Below are 20748 nucleotides of genomic sequence, written 5' to 3' on the forward strand. Positions count from 1 at the left end.
AAATGTAGAGAGTAGTAAAGCAACTTACAACTAATTGGTGTATTAATGGTCCCTGTACAATAGTTATCATCTAGACTTGTTTTACTGGAACTGAGTTTCTTTTTCAGATTATCACTCGATGAGTAGCGACCTATGATGGCACCTTTGTCATGGCGCAAAGGTGATTCAGGTTTTATCACAAAACAGCAGAGTATGGTAAAGCCCTGTAAAGGAAGAAACAAAAAAAAAAAAAGAGAATTAATTGCAATGCAAAAGGTTTAATAAAGTTATGGGTATAAAATAATCTTAAGGCTAAGGTAGGTTGAATCTATGTTAGGTTAAGTAATGTTAGGTTAAGTTATATCCTCAGATTTAGTTCTTAAAATTATTCTACTTTTAATTAATTCAGTGCTTTAAAAAATAAACATTATTTTACATTCGTGGCAGATCAGTGGCCGAAACTAAGAATGCTGGAATTTGGACTTTATTCAGTTCTCAAGAAGAAGCAGTGATGGGGTCCTACAAATTATCACCAAAACTGGCGACGAAATAAGATAGCTGGAAAAATCAAAGATGGAATAGGGAGAGAGAAAAGATTAATGAAACCCAGTCTTAAGGGTATTCCGAATATGTTCCGATAAAACCATGTCATGGGAGGAACGAGTACTTGAGAAGCAAAAATCTGAGCGATAATTGGCGAAATTTAGGGCAATGGATATGAAATTCCGAATTGACCTAAACAGTGCTAAATATGACAATATTAGCCTTGAATCTAAAGTGACCGCTCACATAGAAATGACTCGAAGTTAAGGAAGTTGACAGCAAGTGGATAAGCTTCAAAGCGAATTGATTGAATACAACAAAATAAGATGTAAGATGTGTAAGATGGAAACCAAGGTATAAAATGCAGAATTACTGTACTGAGAAAGCCCGGTCGTTCTGTTGAAAGCTAACGAGATCTAATTCTCTTCCAAAAAATAGTAAATTGCTGAGTACAAATTCCTAGATTGCTGAGTCAGAAGGAGACTGCTGGAATGAAAAAGGTGTTGAAAGCGAGTTAAAAAGGCGAAGGGCTTTACATCTGAGCAAGCATGTAGCAGACAGAAGGAATGAGGCTATTGAACCAGGAGGTGGGTCAAAAGCTCGACACCGAGCAAGAACGAGGTAGAGACATAGGTAGTGTCAGAAGGAGAATGTGGGAATGAAAACGAGGTTGAACATGAGCAATAAAGGCTAAGGGGGCTTAAAACCTGAGCAAAGTGGCAGCAGATGGAAGGGCTGAGGCTATGGGACCTTATTTCCAGGAGAGAGCCCTTCGTTTAGCTGAATGCGAAAGAGATCAAATTCTCTTCCAAAATATAGATGAAAGGAAAAAAGAAAATATAAAAAGCAATCAAGTACAAATTCCTATAATGCTGAGTAAGAAGGAATCTGCAGGGATGAAAACGGTGGTTATGGCAATGTGAACAGGCATGGGAACTTCAAATCTGAACAAAAAGGAAGCAGACAGAAATTTTGAGGTTATGCGGCCATATTCCCGAACATGTTTAAAGCTCGGCACCAAAGAAGACCATGAACGAGGTAGGAACAAGAACGCTTCTACAGAAAATGGTATATATACATATATCGGTATATTCCTTCGGGTATCACCTAAACAAAATCTTAATATTATTCAGAAGTGTAGTCTAAGGACGTGTCCCGGATCGTTTTGCAGCAGGTTGTCTTCGCAGCATTAGGACGGTACATTTCTTTCGACGCAAGTCCATACTTCTTGAAATAATGTCCCTAATACTCAAAAAACCCTGGCGACACAACTAAAATTACTGCGGAATAGAGAAGAACCCGTCGCCATTGAGTTGATCCGTTTGCCAGATCCGCATTCACCACATGACAACCTCGGTGAGATGTAATGGGTGCCATTCAGAGGCTGCTCTGGTCTTAGCTGCTTCCAAGACTACTTTGATAGGGGTTATGTTGCTGCATGCTGCGTCAGAACATCTCCTACATTTGCCTCCAATTTCTTTTGTCAGATTCATCATTGTGGTCGCAGTAGGAAACACCCCTGAAGTCCCGCCAATAACAACACACCCAGCAGTTAACAGTACACGTTGTTGTCAGCTCCCCAGAAATGCATCGTTCCTGTAATTCAATTGCAACGGTCTCCGCAACAAAGTCAGCAAAATGGTAGAGTTTATGAGTTGGGAAAACATCATGGTTGCTGCGATACACGAAACAAAGCTCACCGTCATCTGTAGCTTGCAACGTTGCGATAGTTACAACGTTTTGCTAAAGGTTCGTACAAGCAGCAGAGAAGGACTTGCTTTATTTATACAACAGTCTGTCCAGTACATACCTATCTCGCATGAGCTTTACTCTGGTGAATAATACATGGAATGTATAGGGTAGCAGTAAAGTGTGGGGCTGCAGATCTAGAGCTGCTTAATGTGTTCATACCGCCGATGAATACCTGTGCCCTGCGTTATATGCCCGATATTAGTTCGTTTTTAGAGAGTAATAACCGTTTGGTGATAGGGGACTTTAATGCCCAACATGAGCTTTGCCATTCTGTCCTAGGCAATGACCAGCTGGACGAACGAATTAACACTAGATTCTAGAGACAACACTCCACATTTTGCACGGTAAACGAAGACGCTTCAACGAGGATAAGAGGAGATTGCCACAGCTCACCACCCGTTCTGATAAATGACGTGGCAACCCGTCATTTCAATTTATTCTGACTATCTTCCTTCCGAAGTTATAAATTCCTGCCGCTGGAATTTTCTGAACCATGGGAAGGCAGATTTCCAAAGGATCAGAAAATGTACCAATCACGGTTTCAGAGAGCTACCCATTCCCTTAGATACTCGGGTAGCTGAGATAATTTTCCAGGACATCATCACAGCAGCAGCCGCCCGCACCGATCTCCAGGTTTGTACGATTCGCCTTATCGCCAGTAGCGAAGATTCTAGAGGATGAGAAGCAGTTACCAGTTGCCTAACATCAGTATGGATTCTGGAAAATGCACAGTACAGCCGTGCGACTGAATAGTCATGCTGGCTCCTGACCTATCGAAGGCTTTCTATACCTCCTACCATGCCCAGCTGTTCGGGGATATAGGGAAGACTTCCCTCCAGTCGTTTTTGAAACGTTGGATAATCAACTATATGTGAGGATGCCAATCGTTTGTAGAATTCAGAAATAACAAGTAAAAAAGTATCAGTCGGCTTTGCCGACAGAGGTATACCCTCAGCATGTGTATATTGAAACAATTTTTTTCCCAAAATACGTATGTATCTAGGGGGTTTTAAAAAATTTTGACGTTTGAACCGACAAAAATGTTGATTAGGATTAAAGATCAAAAGTTTTGCGGAGGAGATACTAAAAGGAATGGATCGACATTGATCGTTATGGAAGTGGATCTCCAGCCACAACATATGGTGTCATAGGGGGTTTTTACACTCTTCGGGCTATTTGCCCAAGAAATATGGACTTGCCCCTAAAAAAACTTTTAATATCGTAATTGAGGCAGCGAATGCAAGTTGCTTCAACAAAAATCAAAGTTAGTCGATATTAGGTCTTAAAGTGAACTTATCCGAAATTTTGTGTGGGAGGTACCGGATGGAGTGGACAAGCATAGTCCATATTTGAACCTGATCTATATCTGGTAGATATATTAGGATGTGTAAAGTATTGACCAATTCGGCCTCTCCCTTCAAGAGTTACCGTACGAACAATTTTTCCGAACATTTTTGAACTTTTGTGGGGGAGGTACCTGAAGGAGTGGACCGTGCTTATCTTCAAACTTAAACTATGTTTGAACCAAATATTACCAAGGCCATATTTTGGACCGAATCGGCAGATCCGTTCGAGAGTTATCTTGCGCTCCAACCACCTCACAGGGTGTCATAGGTGTTTTTTGCAATTTTCATGCTATTTTCTCAGGAAGTATGGACTTGCCCCTGATGAAACTTGTACCGTCGTATGGAGGGCAGTGAATACAAGTTGCTAAAACAAAAATCAAAGCGATTCGAGAGAAATTTTGTGTGGGAGGTACCCGAAGGAGTGGACCTATTGAGACCATATTGGAACCTCATATTACTCTGGTAGAAAGTTTACGCTAGACAAAGTGTGGACCAAATCGGTAACTCCCTGCAAGAGTTATCGTGCGCACAAACTTTCCGAACATTTTCGAACTTTTGTGGGGGAGGTACAGGAAGGAGTGGACCGATGTAGCTCATCTTCGAACTTAAACTAAGTTTGGGCAAAATATTACTAAAGCCATAATTTGAACCGAATCGGTTCATCCGGTCGAGCGTTATCGTGCGCTCCAGCCAGCAGGACAGACAGACAGACAGACGGACGGACATGGCTAGATCGACTCCAAATTGTCTGAAACACATTTCGTCCAAACATACTTGGGCTCTAAAACCATTATTTCGATGAGGCACATTTTCATCGTATCAAAGTGTATATGGTAATATTCAAAAATGTTTTACAATCGTTGAAGTTGAGGTTCACCATTTAATAAGTCGCGAAATGTCAATATATTTTATACAATATGAATATATTTATATTAATTGAAGTGTTTTAGGCACGATCTCATAATATGGACCATAACAAATAATTTATGTGGAAGCTGTGGTGGTGGTAATATTAAAAAATGGGTAAAAATGTGTTGAAGTTTACAAGTTTGTTTGTGTTCTTTCTTGATTTCTGGTCAAACCACGGAAAATTCAGACCTGGGCTCAAAGAAAGAATTGAAGTATACCCCTTGGGCAACATGGTTCTAATGTATGACTTTTCGATATATACACTGCATCCGCCTAAAATCGATGCTGACATTTTGAAGTTTTGAAATCTGGGTTTTTTTGAATTTTTCTTATAATTGGAGGGTGCAACCAGATAATTACCCAAACTATGTATTGGATTGTAGAACTCGTGATTCCACGTCGTTTGATGTATGTATATCTCATGAGTGTGCTTCATACAGCTCCCTAGTAATAGGAGTCAAAAGACGAAATTTTGGTGTGTAAATTTTCTTTAAAAACCTATTTTTTGGCTTCAAAATTTACAACTGTGAATCAAGTTCCCTTGAACCCCGCGTGATTTTAGTTTTTTTACGCGCCGGGTCCAATGAACCCTTCCGGTTTCAAATCCATCCACTAAAACGGCGGTCATAGATACGTTGAAAGTAGGAAATTCTGCAAAATTATATTTTGATGATTCCGCGCATTGAACCGCGATTTTCTTTGGTTATTTTTACATAAATGGAATCCTTTATACGCGATTATATTATTTTCCAAAACCGTGTGGCATAAATTGCCGAGATTCTGGAGAAATATTCGTATTTCGTACAAAATGGAATTTAGTAGCACATCCGCGGTTCTTGACGAATTTGTTTAAAATTTGTTATAATGACGTATTTTTTATAGGCGGTCACTGAAATCGGATGCGCCTTATAATCTTATGTACATCGCGCAATTTTTACCCACATAAAGTTTTTTTGAACAATAAGATGCAGCTGACAGCACACTTTGGCCGCTGAATGAAAAGTGGAAAAATCGCAACATATTGATAGAGATGAACTCGCTGTATCTGAAAAGCGCATGCGCCTTAACTGATTTTAACGAATTCGCGATTTATACGTTTTTTAACTTTTATATTTTTTCTTTGATTGTAATTTCAATATTACTTTCTATTTCATAATCCTATTATTTATCAAAGTAACCAAATACACTTTCGAGTTTGTCATCGCATTTTCCTTGAAGAAGTTTCAGCGAAGTCCGTCAGTCCTTGCATCGAAATTTAGCGAAATAGCAGAATAACTCCTAAAAATGTTTTTTTTCTATTTTTCGTATTAAACAAAAAATATTTTTTTGAAATAATATTCCAACAATAAGTTTTCGTCTTTTGTTGTTGCTGTAATATGGCAGTTATAAATCCTATCGTTAAAATTTTGGTCTCATATTTTTCTACGGGTTGTCTAGAATACGTACGTATTTTTAATTTATTTTTTTCGAGTTTTATTTGGACTCTAAATTAGAATAAATTAAATTTACTCCAAGATTTTTTCAGTATTTCTTGATTTTCCGCGAAAATAGAAATACATTTAGTAAATATTTAGGCATCTACGGATAGATTTTAAATGCTGTTAACGCTTTATATATACATTTTCTTATTACAGCAAAAATTGAATTTTTAAATATTTGTTCTTTATAAGGGAATAAAACCCCCCATAACTTTGGAGCGCAGCATCCAATTTTGTGAACGCGAACAGATTTGAAACCACGACTTTTTTCTTAATCTATGTTCTAAAAATTGCGGATGTGCTCGCAAAATTTTTTTTAACATTTCTTCCAATGGAATTGCAAAGGAAATTTGAAAATTACCATATACCCTCCTTAGCCTAAAGGCTGAGGGTATAAAAAGTATGAAACAGGGCTACCCCTGTCGAGAGATGGTGTCCTGATACCACAAACTATCCAAAATATTTGATATCCAAAATGTTCGATAGAATGTTTAAGTCGTTCGCTCAAGCCACAGCCAGTTGCGACAAGATCAGAAGTAGGAACAAGGTCTTCAAGTCCCTGGCTGGCAGCACTTGGGATGCTGACAAAGAAACCTTTTTAACCTCCTAGAAAGCAATATGCCGCTTTGTGGTAAGCTATGCGGCGCCAGTGTGGTATGCAAATGTTAAGAAGGATTTTCAAACCTGCCAGAATGCCGGCTTAAGGACTGAAACTGGGTATCTCCTCATGACACCAGTAGACCATCTTTGTGGGCATAACCGACACAATCTAGTGGATAGGCTTTTCACACCCAGACACGCCAGGAGAGACCTTTATGATCTAAAGAGAGGGAGAGAGAGGTCCAAAGGTACAAGCGATATCTCCAGACCAACTAACCTATCAGGCAGGTCTGAATAACATGCACTTATGCAGTTGCGCAGACAGTACAAAGGTGCAGTATGAATGCCGTACTCGTAGACCACCCCTATTCATTGCAGTAGAAGAACACCAGCTGCCAAGACAAACACCAGAGGGTTTAGCCCAGTTAAAATCCGAACGATGCAGCCGTCACAATTCATCAATGGCACCGAAGTAATGGCACGATACCCAATACATGCATGCTGCATTTGTTTAACTTTGCAGCTAAATCCACTCACCTGTCACCTGATTTGTTATGGACGCAGCCACTTCAGGTTGCAGAATTGTTGAATCTGGGCACAAAGAAACGTGAACCTGATTACTGAAAAGGATATACTAACGAACATATTTGCAACAACAACTGCTAAACTGTGTATCGTTATATTTTTTGGAGACATAAAGTAGGTTCGAATAGGGCCTATATCGGACCACTCTTTCGAGTACCTCATACCCATAAATTTCCAAATTTTAATTTATTTTTTTTGGAGCAGGTTGTCTTCGATGCCCCTATTACAATGGATGGTGAGATGCTGGGCCAATACTCTAAAAAACTGTGCCGACATCACCTAAATTTATATTTGATTCTTCCAAACGTACATCAAGTGGAGTTTAAGTGCGGTTCCAGGATGAAATTTGAATTGTGATTCTGATTTCAACTATATAATTTTATACGTGGGCAAGTGCAAGGTTCTGACTTAATGCCTTAAAAGCTCTAACAAATCCTACGGTGTCCATTTAAAATGGCTGGCCGAATGGAGTGACTGACATTTCTGTAGCCTTTCCACATCGGAATATTTGTGGCAAACTGAAATCAAGTTCAATTGGACAACTCCTTCATGTACCAACCTCACAAAAGTACAAAATTGACACTTATGTACAGTCTAATGACTGTTTGGGGATAGTTTTGAAATTCTCATATATGATATAATTTTTTTCGTCGACAAATCTAATATAACGGTCCAAAAGCTCTAAAAAACCTGTGTGGACCAATTGAAATGGTAAAATGGGAGACACCGTGGTGCAGTGATAAGCACGTCCGCCATCCACTCAGAAAGTCTGCAGTTCAATTCCCGACTACATCTACATTTTCAACGGTGGCAAATCCCCTCAGCGTAATGTGGACTTACAAGAACTTTTCTATAAGTGGTGTCGTTAGACCAGAACTCCCATTTACTTGCGAGTCAAAAATGTATGGATCGCTATACCTTTAGCATCCTCCATGGCTAGTGCACATCTATAATAGAAGTCTTTCCCTAAACTACGTATCAATGAATTGGAGATAGCTAAAGGTTGTCCTCATACCCAAAGCAAGGAAACGTAGTCACGAAAATTTTCAATTCAGACCTATAAGTCTTTCATTGTTTCTGCTTTAAATGCTCGAAATACCCATCGACTTGCATATTGGAGAAAAGTCAACAAAGGGGTGCTCGACAGACACATCCCTACAAGAAGACGTTAGTACAAAAGTTTATACTTTCAGAGATATGGGCCCTTAAATGTCCCAATATTTATTGGGATACTCCTATAATATTAATTTTTCGTTTTTGTTGTAGACTGTGTCGGTTGGGTCTGTCAGTCAAATAATTAGGCCCACTGGACCACAGGCCCTCCCTCACAACGCCCAAAAATTGACGTTGGAAATTCCCACAAATTGTTTTGTCACCTATGAAAATCCTATTTAGGATAGGTTAGGTTAGGTTGAAAAGACTGGGTGATGCAGGATCACCACATGTCCGTGTGGACATACACTTAAGCCATAAAGTAGGCCTGTGGTGCGCTCTAATTTGCGGTCAGGATGAGGATGTAAATTTAGTCCTGTAAGGATACCCGTCAGTCTACTAATGTCTTTTTTACTTAGTAGTCCCTTTGTTTTTTGTCTGGTTTCCCCCATAGGATTTTTGTCTTTTTTCCTTGTCTTCTCTATTCCAGAGGGATATATGTGCATCTTTTGCCCAAGCCTTTAGCTCTATGCGCGTCGCCTTTAAGGGCTTCGCGTTATCTAGGCTGACTGTAGGTTGCTCCCTTGCCTGTTTTGCTAAGGAGTTTGCTATTTCATTACCCCTAATCCCTATATGCCCTGGTACCCATATAATGTTTACCGTACCATGTTGGGAGTAGTTGTTAATAGACTGTATGCATTCCAAGACAGTTCTAGATTTCACTGTCTTGGCCGTTATACCTGCTTTGCTGTTCGTAAGGATGTTCGCAGTGGTAAGCTTTGTGTGAGTGTCAAACCAGTTCACTCTGTTATCGCACGGACTTCCGTCTGAAGAATCGTATTATGATCCGGTAGTCTGAGGGTGATTTTCGTTTCCGGTTCCATTATATATAGACCCAGTCCGGTTCTCCCCTCTAGCACAGCCCCATCCGTAAACCCGCAACTTCCAGCGGGAATCTGTGCTAGAGTTCCATCGATCCACATGTCTCTGTCTGGTATTGAAACTTCACACAAAGCTACTTCACTAGTTTCAGGTATGCGGTCTGATACTATTTGGTTTATAGATTCACCCGTTGTGACCTTTAGTATGTTTTGGTGGTATCTTTGGTGGTCTCTACTGATCCACTCGCTCATCGACTTTAGCCTTGCAGCTGCGATGGCTGCCTCATACCTTACCTGAATTTCTATTGGGTGTATAAACAAAATTGTTTCTAGAGCCCTAGTCGGTGTGGTCCTCATTGCCCCGCTAATGCTTAGGCAACACGTTCATTGGACTTTTTGCAATATCTTCACATTGCATTTTTTGTCCATAGCTGTCCACCATACAACAGACGCGTAAGTTAAGATTGGTATAATTACGCCTCTGTATAGCCAGTGTGTTATCCTAGGATTGAAACCCCATTTTGAGCCTATTGCCCTTCTACATGTTGACCAACATCTTTGTGCTTGTCGGCCAATTCTTGAATATGGTCTTTCCAATTTAGTTTCCTATCCAGAATTGCTCCTAGGTATTTAACTGTGCGGAAAATATTTATTGTCCTATTTAGGAAAACTGGTTCCTCGAAGTTACCCACTTTCGTCTTCCTCGTAAATAGACATATTTCCGTTTATTTCCGGGTTAACGTTCAGACCTTTCGGTCTGGCCCAGTTGTATGCAATTTTGAGAGCCGTTTCTGCTCTTCTGCAAAGTATGTTCGGATTCTTTCTCCTTAGAAGTATTATATCGTTGTCTGCGTAGCAGACTGGGTCAAATCCTTCTTCGGTTAAGGTCCTTAAGAGCCTGTTTATGGTATTTATATATCCCGCAGCTTATCCATCTGTTCCTTAGCATATGGTTGATGCAGTTCCTTAAGGCCCTGTCCACCTGAAACTCGTCTAAAGAGTGGATAAGCGTTTCGGTGCTGACGTTGTTAAAAGCGCCTTCGATATCAATAGCTTGCCTTGCCAGGTTTAGGGGTAAAAACTATCCTTGCATCTTGCCAGGCTAGCGGGGTGTAAGCAAATTTTAGACAAGCGTTGAAGATCCCGACCAGTTTGGACACAATAAGGTCCACTTCCCGCTGTAATAGGGCCGGGAAGATCTGGTCTGGTCCCGCTGCTTTGTATGGCGAAAAGCTCGTGATGGCTTGTTTGACCATCGAGCTGTACATTTTTGGTGCATCTCCTGAAGCGTTGACGATCCCGACCAGTTTGGACGCAATAAGGTCCGCTTCCCGCTGTAATAGGGCCGGGAAGATCTGGTCTGGTCCCGCTGCTTTGTATGGCGAAAAGCTCGTTATGGCTTGTTTGACCATCGAGCTGTCAATTTTTGGTGCATCTCCTGATGAGTAACCCAACTCAGTCGATGCCTCGGTGCTGGCCGTGGTATTCGACGCAAAGTGCGTTTTCATCAGAAGGCCTAGAGTTTCTTCTGTTGTTTCCGTCCTGTTCCCATTTCCATCTACCATATGCTCGGTCTGTGTATGGGTTTTGGACATAAACTTCTTAATTTTCGAAACGTCGTTAACGCTATCCACTTATTCGCAGAATAGCTTCCAGGAGTTACGTTTGGCGTTCCTTGTAATTTTGTTGTATTCCTTCAATTTTGCCTGGTAGTTGTCCCAGAATACAGCTGCTTTTTACGTTTTGCCCTATTATAAAGTCTGCGGACCTCCTTGCCTTTATTCCGAATTTCCCCTGTCATCTAGGGTTTTTCGTAGGCGGATTTCCTCTCTCGAAGGGGACAACTTTCCTCGAAGGACTTTATTAGTGCATCATTTGACTTTAGGACATTCCTGTCTATGTCCTCCTTATTTAGGCATTCCTCATCTGCTTGCCCTAGTCTTTCTTTTACTCGTTTTCCGAACTTAGTCCAATTTGTTTTGGATTGGTTTCGGAAGGTTATAGGGTTTGGCGGTGGCCTCGCTATTTTAAATATAATATACCTATGGTCTGAGAAGGAGTATTCCTCCAAAACCCTCTATTTACTTTTAAAATTAAGGATCTGTTCATAGGACATTTAGGTCCACCATTCTTGTTATAGTTTTTTCTTTGTCATAGAAGGCTTAGGAAATTTTGCCGACTTTTTCTGATTTACTTCTTGTATGGCACAGTGTAATCTGCCAACTTTTCTACTAAGTTTAGTAGAAAAAATTATGATACATTTTTTCTGCATTGTTATGCTGCACAGTGTAATCAGTTTTAATGATTTTTTTTTGTATAATATAGTCGATAAACGATATATGGCTTTATTTTATAATCCAATCAGAATTCTAATGAGGAAATTGAGCTTTCTAAACATGCATTACTCATTACTGCGCTTTCATTACTCACGAATTTGCAACACCCTCTCACGAAATAGGAAGAAGTAAAATTTTGTTTGTTGCAGCCAAAAAGTCATAAAACTTTACTGTGTGGTATGTGCTTTTTCTCTCCAGTTTTATTATTCACAATATAAACTGTGAGTATTTGTTGTGGTGGGTTGGTTGTTGATGTTATTTTGCTTAGATAATTTTCACATAATTAAACTTGTTTGTCACGTGTTTATGTGGGCAGGGTGCGGGGGCAAGCAAATGAGAGAATTTGTGTTGACAATTTGGTGTTTGCCAAAAAACATCTTAGGGGAGTTGTTTCACATGACAAATGTATAATAGGAAATGCGAAATTATCATCATAATCACAAACCATGATATAGTTTATGTGAATCATAAACTTTCAGGATATCAAATAGGATATTGTGTTGACGTCAATGTTATGGTTTTTCGAATTTTTATTTCAATGTTTTTTTTGTCACCGTAATATGATTATCATTTAATTATTGGTTTAATGAGAAATTTAAAAATATCTGGAGAATATGTGTGAAGCCACACACACACACAAATACATATTTACTAAAATAATTTAATACCGTTACTATGTAAAAGGAAATTGTGAACATAAAACCACAGCCAGTAAATACACATATGACAAATGTCAAAATAACACATACATACACACAAGAGGAGACTGTAATAAAAATGCAAATATGGTTGAGAAATGTTGAAAGGGAGAGAGAGCGAACAGTGGCTCAGGCGTATACAAATGTGATTATAAAAATAACAATAAGCATACGCAACCCACACTACATCCAACTGGGACCATGGGGTCGTATGATTTTTATTAATTCCAAGTCACTTGAGAAATAGTTTAATATCTTCTAAACTAAAAGAGATAATTGACAAATTAAAACGCCATTTAAATCTAGACAAATCACTGTATATTATCACAACATCCCACAGTAGTTCAATAATCCCCATTGACTTCATTGCATTTCCATCCACATTGTCATTATTTATTAAAGCCGTAAAAGAAATCCCATTCAAATCCCCATTCTATCATTTATTCACATGTCTATCCATTCTTAAATTATGATGACGTATATAATTTTAATTATAAAGTAATTACGAATTTTTTCGTTATAATGAAAACGACCCCCTGCCTCCACCTTCACAACAAGGAAAACAGCAACCTGAACATATTCGCTGGCTGTCCGCCAAACAATGACAGTAATATTGCATAACATTAATTTAAAGATGTCTATTTGTTGTTTATTTTATTTATTTATATTTTTTCTCATTTGTTTTATTTTTAACCGGTCTGTCTATCTGTCTTCTGTATGATGAATGTGATGATTATTAATAAACATTTAAATAATATAATAACATAAATTCCGCACATACACAAATACTCTCCTTCCCTCTCTAGCACATTTAAAAATATGTTTAATATCCAATTGGATAAAAGCAACAACAATGGCAACACTTTAAAATAATTAAGTTTGTCGGGTAAAATGTTTTATGTAAACATTAATGAATTTATTCTGTCAAGCAGAAGTTTTCATTAAACATAACAATTTGTATTTTAATAATAAATAAGAATGAAAATTGTTTTTTTTTGTCAGTTATATGGGGAAGGATGTTGAATAAAAATAATAGCAAGTAAATATTATTTTAAACTATTTTTTATGAAATTTATTAAAAAAGAGGTAAATACCCCAGTTCATGACTAGAGATGGGAAATGGGTAAATACCCGGAAATTTACCCAAAATGTGGTTAGAAATTACAAAATATGCAATGCTCAATTTAGAGGAGAAAACACGTTGGATTAGCAAATTTTAGCTTCAATATAAATAAAATTATTTATTTCACATATGAAAACTGCTTAAATAAGATCTATTTTGGCCCATATTTTGACAAACCTCCTAAAAATAGTAACATCATCCTTTCTGGTTTTTTAGAGCATTTAGAACGCTTGGTTGAACTGCGCCTTGAAGGAAAACACCATTGATGGACCAGGTCTCATGGTATCCCATGTATCAAGTGACTATATACTCGATGGAAAAATTTTACATCTGACGTTAACAATAGATGTAAAACATATAAAATATTGAAACTGCGAATTTAAACCGATTTTCTTGTCTTTTTTGTTTTTTTTTTATGACATAAAAGCAAAATGTTAATTTCAAAATAAATTTTTAAATACCCAAATAAACACCCAAAAACGTATTTACCAGGTATTTACCCAAAACTTGGTAGAATTCCAACTATACTTGGGTAGAATTCCAACTATATCCATGATTGTACAGTAACGAATTTAATATGAACAGATCCCTAAATTTAGAAGTAAATAGCATTTTCGAAGGTGACACGAAGTTTAAGAAATTTCAATTTGTAGGTGTTTGTGAGGTAGGTATCACAAACAATGGGCCTGAATATTCCACAACCAGAAACAATGAACACAGTCTATGCAAAAAACAACGCTATATAATTGTTTCTCAAACGGAAGGAACAAGGGAGACTTCTCTCATAACAATGAGTGCACTCCGATTCATATTAACCTCAATGATATGACATCTACTGTATATCGCCGAGTTCAAACGGCGTGTCTTACGACACCGCTTACGCTGAAATACTCAGGAAATGTCGCCAAAGTTACGCTGAGAGGTATTTGACCACCGTTGAAAATTTGATGTTGCCTGGCCTGGGAATGGATTCTCAGACGTTCTGAGTCTAAGGCGGGTGTGCACACCATTGCTCCACGGTGGCACCCGAAAAGCCTTCTAATTCTTCAGATATTGCAAGAATATAACTTGGGCGGGGTTAGTAAAACTGAGAAGTAGAACAGAGAAGAAATGATAGCCTTGTAACAAAGGCCACATAGTCTACTACAAATTTACACCTCTTAGTATGAAGGCCTTTAATATTAGGATATTGCATGGCTTTTAAATTTTAAAACGATCTGTGACCTTGCGAAGGAAATCTGAAGGAATGAAACGACATTAAAATTCCAACACGATTTGGGAAGGGCATTAAACTGGATTGAAGTTGAAAAATGGTAACATTTTGCGAAGGAGATAACTGTTTTGGAAATGAAACTTTCGGAGTCATTCCTTTCGATAACTATCAAGACAACCAGCCATTTTAGTCGAAAATAAATATATTTTAATCAGAATACCAAGGACTAGCTTCGATGAAAATTTCAAAACAAATCTCAAACAGCCATTAAACTACATTTAGTGCAAATTTCGAACCTCTGTGAGGGATATACCCAAAGGATGACCAATGTTACCTGTCAATCCCATGATGCATAAAACCGGCATGCAGGGGATTGAACATGGGCCGTCACCTCAGCAAGTATGTGTTTGTATTCGTATATTCTTTTCTATCTGCTCCGAGCTTTTTTGGACCTTGTCGGGATAGAAAAGAATTCCGCATCATGGATATGTTTCGTTTGCCCGCATCCACCATATATCAACCTCGCTGAAATGTATGTAGGGAATGGGAGCACTTCCGAGACTGCTCTGATTTTAGTCGCCTCCAGCACTACTGCGATAGAAGTTATGTTGCAGCTTGCTGCGTCAGAGCATATCCCAGCGTGCCTCCAACATCGTCGTCTGAGTACGAAACACCTCCGCATTCTCCACAACAACAACAAATGCACCATCTAACACTACCTACAATTCAATTGCAATGGTTTCCGCAAAAAAAATCAGAAATTTGTAGACTTTATGTGTCATCGTCACCTGTAGCATGCATCGTTGTGATGGTTACAGTGTTTTGGAGATGGATCGTACAAGAAGCGGACATCAGGAGGACTTGCCTTCCTTATACACTAGTCTGTTCAGTACAGACCCATCTCGATTTAGCTTTGCTCTTGTGGCACATGTATGGAATGTGTGGGGGTAACAGTAAAGTGTGGGTCTAGAGTTGTTTAAAGTGTGTATTTGTCCGCTTTTGGAGGGAGAGCAATAAACGTCTGGGTCTAGGGTACTTAAATGCTCATCATGAGCTTTGGCATTCCGTCAAAGGCAATGACCGGAGGGGTTCATAGCTCTAGGTAGCTCTACATTTTGCACGGTGATCGAAGATGCTTCTACGAGCATTAGTGAAGTTTTCCACAGATCGCCAGACATCACCATTGTGGCACCCGGTATCATAAATGACGTGTCCTCAAATCCATCATTTCCCTTGTCTTGGGCCATCTTCCGTCTCTGTTAGCATATCATCCGACCTATGACCGTCGTACTTTTCTGGAAAAGCTGATGAACAAGGTTTAGAGATAATACCAATAATCGCTACGGAGAGCTGCCCATTCCTTCAGATCCTCGGGTAGCTGAGAGAACGTTCCGAGATATCATCACAGCTGCAACTGCTTGCCATATACCTGCTGGTCATGTACCCAATATGAGACCAAATTTCCCAGCAGAGGCGGCGGGATTAGCAAATGAGTGTGAGCTGACACTGGAAGATAAGAGGTTGATCGGTAAATCATCTTGAGAGTTGCAACATTGGAGCTTGAATAAGTGAGTTGTAACCAACGGTGACGTTACGCTGACTGATCCGAAGAGTTATTTCAATCGCAAGTTATTTCAATCGACATTTTGTCAAGCACCCCGAGGAGGCACCAGCACAATATACATTGGATGATATCGGTAAACGCTAAATCATTCAAAGCGTTGGGCCCGGATGGAATCTCCATGGGAATTCTGAAACAGCTGGATGAGCCGGGAGTTGAGTATCTCACCTAAGTTCTCAACCTATCTCTAACCACCTACATCGTGACAGAAGTCTGGAAAATGTGCAGGGTGGCTCCGTTACTAAAGCCAATATGAAAAATTCCAGCAAAGTTAAATCGTAAAAATCGATATAGAACCAGTTGCCGATCATCAGCATGGGTTCCATAATCTACACACATAGTAGTTGAGGACTCAACCTGTACAAGCCGTACTATAGGACAGTGTTGGTGGCGCTTGATTTATCAAAAGCCTTTGATACTGTCAAGCTCTTTATCCTGTTTAAGGACATCGAGCAGACTACCCTCCGGCCAAGTTCGAAACGTTGGATAATCAATTATTTGTGTGGACGGCAAGCCCCGTAGAGTGAAACAGGCAGTTCCCCAAATAGGGTGAAATTTGCGGAACTGTTTAATCTCTACTTCTTCTGTATTCCACTCCATCCAAACGGCATTGAGATCGTAAGTGATTGTTCGATCTTTGCTTCAGGTACCTTCTTTGGTGTTATTTGTGAAAGGCTGAACTCCTATTTGACTGATCTTACCACCTTTTTCCACATATAGAAATATCCGCCACTAAATCTACGGCTGTTCACCACATGGACGGCAGAGGTGAGCATTGAGTTGAATGTCACGGTCAATGGTAGCAAAATTCCGAGCACCAACTACCCTAAGATTGTAGGGGTCACAGTCGACATCATGTTCACGTAGTGCGCGCAAGCCACAGCTATTTGCGACAGGCTGAGATGTAGGAACTTGGTCATCGAGTCCCTAGTCGTCTGTACTTGGGGAGCAGAAAAAGAAACTATGTTGACCACATATAACGCTGTAGATCGGTCAGTGATAAGTTATGTGGCGCCAGTGTAGATCGCGAATATAAGCGCAAAGCTATGGTAAAAATATACAAATCTGTCCGCCCTGAGAACGACAACAGGGTGCCTCTTCATGTTTTCAGTGGACCATCTACATGAGGAGACAAGGATTTTTTCTGTACACCAACACAATTGCTTGCTCTCGTTTCAATACTTGCTTAGGTGTGCGAGCCGTCCTAATCATCATATGGGGGATAGGATCACCCACCCAAGCACGTCAGAAGAAATATTCATGATCTAGAGAGAGAGAGAGATCCAAAGGTACAAGAGAAAGCTCTAGAACAACGACCCTAGCAGACAGGCCCTATCAGGCACGATCACCAAAAGTTTTGAACTTTTGTGATGGTGATAGGCGAAAATGTTGTCCGATATAGTGAATCTTCGAACTTGATTTAAGTTTGAGAGAAATATTAAGATGTGGACGAATGTCAGTCACTCCTTTCAATATCTTTGGTGTCAACTAGTCATTTTTATTGGTCATCGTAGGATTTTGTAGAGCTTTTATGCTGACAATAATCTTGAAGCTAAATGGAGTCGAAGAAGAATTATTATCGCGGCCATCTACAAAGCAATGCTTGAAAACACGTGCAGTCTTCGTAGTGTGAAGAAAAAAGCATATTGCATACGATAATGGGTGACGGTGGACTTGCTTGAGCTCGAATCTGTACAAGTGTTGAACCGCCGAGCAACACGTGACAATGGGTAGCTCTACAATTTGCACCGTCATCGAGGTTATGGAGAGACTGTATTAGTTTGCCTGCCATATGCATCAAGTTATTGGCTCAGACCACCTTTCCATTCACAATCCCTAACAACACACCATTTCATAACTTCTGGACGCCGTACTTTCTTCAACCATGGAAGAGACATTTGGCAAAGTTGCAGAAAACTCACCATGCAACGCTACTTATGTGCGGGTAGCAGAGCTTCGTGAAACCAACCCTTACAGCCTCATAGACAAGGAACATGAATTAGATATGAAAAAGTTGGTGCCCTGGTAAATATGAGGATGGGACTTATGTCACGTACGGCCATGTCACGGTCAATGATCCGAAGATCTACCCTAGTTACTTTTATCGACAGGGCGAAGGGAGAAGTATTGCGTCATATAATATCTCTTCGGGTCGAGATGACACCGTCAGGGTTTACAATGGATTTGGTTGCGTGCCATTCGCAACAGCTAAATCTTCTAAACCGCTGTTTTCGGACGGAGTATCTATGGTATATCTGGACAGCTAAGTAGATGACCCCACACAAGAATTAGAGTGGAAATTCTGGAAAAATGACAGAGTGGCTCCGTTTTGAAGTCAGAAGATGATACCCGCAAAGGAAAGTCGTACAGACCAAATTTGCTATTATAAGAATAAAATTGATCTGCAAAGAACTGTGAGGTTCTGAGCTTCATATACAGATATCCAGTTAAAATCAGCATGTATTTCGTAAGCAGAACAGCACATAGCACTGCTCGCTACATATAAGTGTTAATGGAATTTGATATATAAAAATCAAAATCAGTGTTGATGGGACTTGATTTATAAAAAATCTTGGTTGCCACACTATTTCGAGGAGCTAACCCACTTCTATCGGTCTACTTTGACACTGGGGATATGTGTACGTGTGACGCCGGTCGTAGGTGGAATACTGAAATAATAAGTTCAAACTCTGTTGAGTCAAACAGCGACATGGTTATTTTTTTTTTGGACATTTACCTTGCAAAAGTTTAAAGTTTTTTTCGGGCCCCACGAATTGGTTTCGAGATTAATCTCTGGGTACGTCCCTGTATTTGCTTGATGTAATTTTCATTTTGTTATACCTTCCACCACAGAATGGAGGGTATATTAAGTTTGTTTTTTCGTTTATAGCGTATTGAACTAATTTATTGCGACCCTATAAAGTATATGTAATCTTGATCAGGATAAAATTCGGAGTAGATCTAGCCATGTCCGTCTGTTGTAATCACTAGCACCAACAACAATTCAGGTAGAACGCTATATTTTTAGAACGTAGTTTCTTCTTTTAATAGGCAGTTAAAGTTCGAAGATAGGCTTTATATGTTCACGTTTTAGTATACCGGCCATATTACGGTACCTCCCGATTTTCGGTATTTTGAGGATATTCCACCGAAAATTGTTAGTAAAGGACCATATTTTGGTATAGTCCCAATATAACGGTATCACCCGAATTTCGGTATTTTCAGGATTTTAGTTACATTTGTTAACCGAACTATCTGCAATTTAACATTTTGGGTTCTCAGTGGTCACAAAAATTCTCCAACAAAAATTGTCAACATAGCTCAATATTTTGGTATAGCATCCATATAACGATACCTCCCGATTTTCGATATTTTCAGGATTTTAGCAAAAATTTTTTGACGAAACACTTAAGGCTTCCACTGGTCACAAAGCTGACCTTACTTTATTGGTATTTTAAGGATTTTTGCTACAATTTTCAATCGCACTGACTGTAATTTGCCATTTGAGGTACTCTGCAGTCACGAAACTTCTTCACTAAAATTGTCAACGTAGGTCCATGTTTAATGTTGCGTCCATATTACGGTACCTTCGGATTTTGGGATTTTAGCAAAATTTTTTGATTAAACTCCCTGTAATTCCCAATGATTTAAAAAAATCATATCCACCAAAATGTTCAACATAGTTTCACACTTTGATATAGGGCGCATATAATGGTGCCACCCGATTGAAGACATTTGTTTGTACATTTTCTGACATAATTTAGACATTTGGGGTGTCCGTGGCCATAAAATATCTCCACGTTAAATTGTGGGCAGTAAGGAATACCAATTTAAACATTTTTGTTCAGAATATTTTATGGTGTAGGGTATAAAAGGTTCGGACTGTCCGAACTTATCGGTTTTTTACTTTTTTTATTTTGAAAATTAGAAATTGATAATTACTATATTTAGTAACACAATTAATAATCGTATTAAATTATTTCAACTTCCATTCAAAGTTTGTCGAAATTAATCTTAAACCCCCACAAAATATCAATACTACTGCATCCAATGATGTATAATTGATTGATAATTGTATGCCTAATGAAGTATGAATAATAAGTACTCATATACACTTTCGAACACTTCTAATATTGCTACAATTTAAAGTATATGAAAAGCCTTTTAAAAATTAAATGCCATTGAGTTTTTGTGTGGTAATGGTCCATAGAATAGATACAGCAACAATATTTTCTCAATATTAGTAATGCACACACACAAACATACATCCATATATAAATTCTCTGCTAATTGATTGAAGTATTATAAACTGACTAATATATAATTTTCCCCCCTTTAGGTTAAGAGTTATTGAATTTAAACAAAATACTGACATTGATTGGCATATTAATTTACAAGATAATTTAAGAGGATTTTCAAACATACACAACAGTTCATTGACAAAAGAAGAGAGTTCAAACTACAAATTAATTGGAAATTAATGCTAAACTCATAGAATATGACAGGACTGACCTTTTTTGACCAGAGGTTAA

The 20748-nt window shown here is 38.9% G+C and overlaps 1 protein-coding gene across 1 annotated transcript in view; it reads right to left on the reverse strand.

Moving 5' to 3' along the window:
* Positions 1–20748, reverse strand: part of LOC141394063 (uncharacterized) — a 917654-nt gene that overhangs the window by 16362 nt on the left and 880544 nt on the right. Inside the window, exon 21 of the mRNA XM_073967887.1 lies at positions 29–203. Coding sequence (XP_073823988.1) covers positions 29–203 — 175 coding nt within the window. The remainder of the gene's footprint in view (positions 1–28; positions 204–20748) is intronic.

The sequence above is a fragment of the Musca autumnalis genome, unplaced genomic scaffold, assembly GCF_047663935.1.
Source record: "Musca autumnalis isolate F117 unplaced genomic scaffold, ASM4766393v1 scaffold_2, whole genome shotgun sequence".
Lineage (NCBI taxonomy): Eukaryota > Metazoa > Arthropoda > Insecta > Diptera > Muscidae > Musca > Musca autumnalis.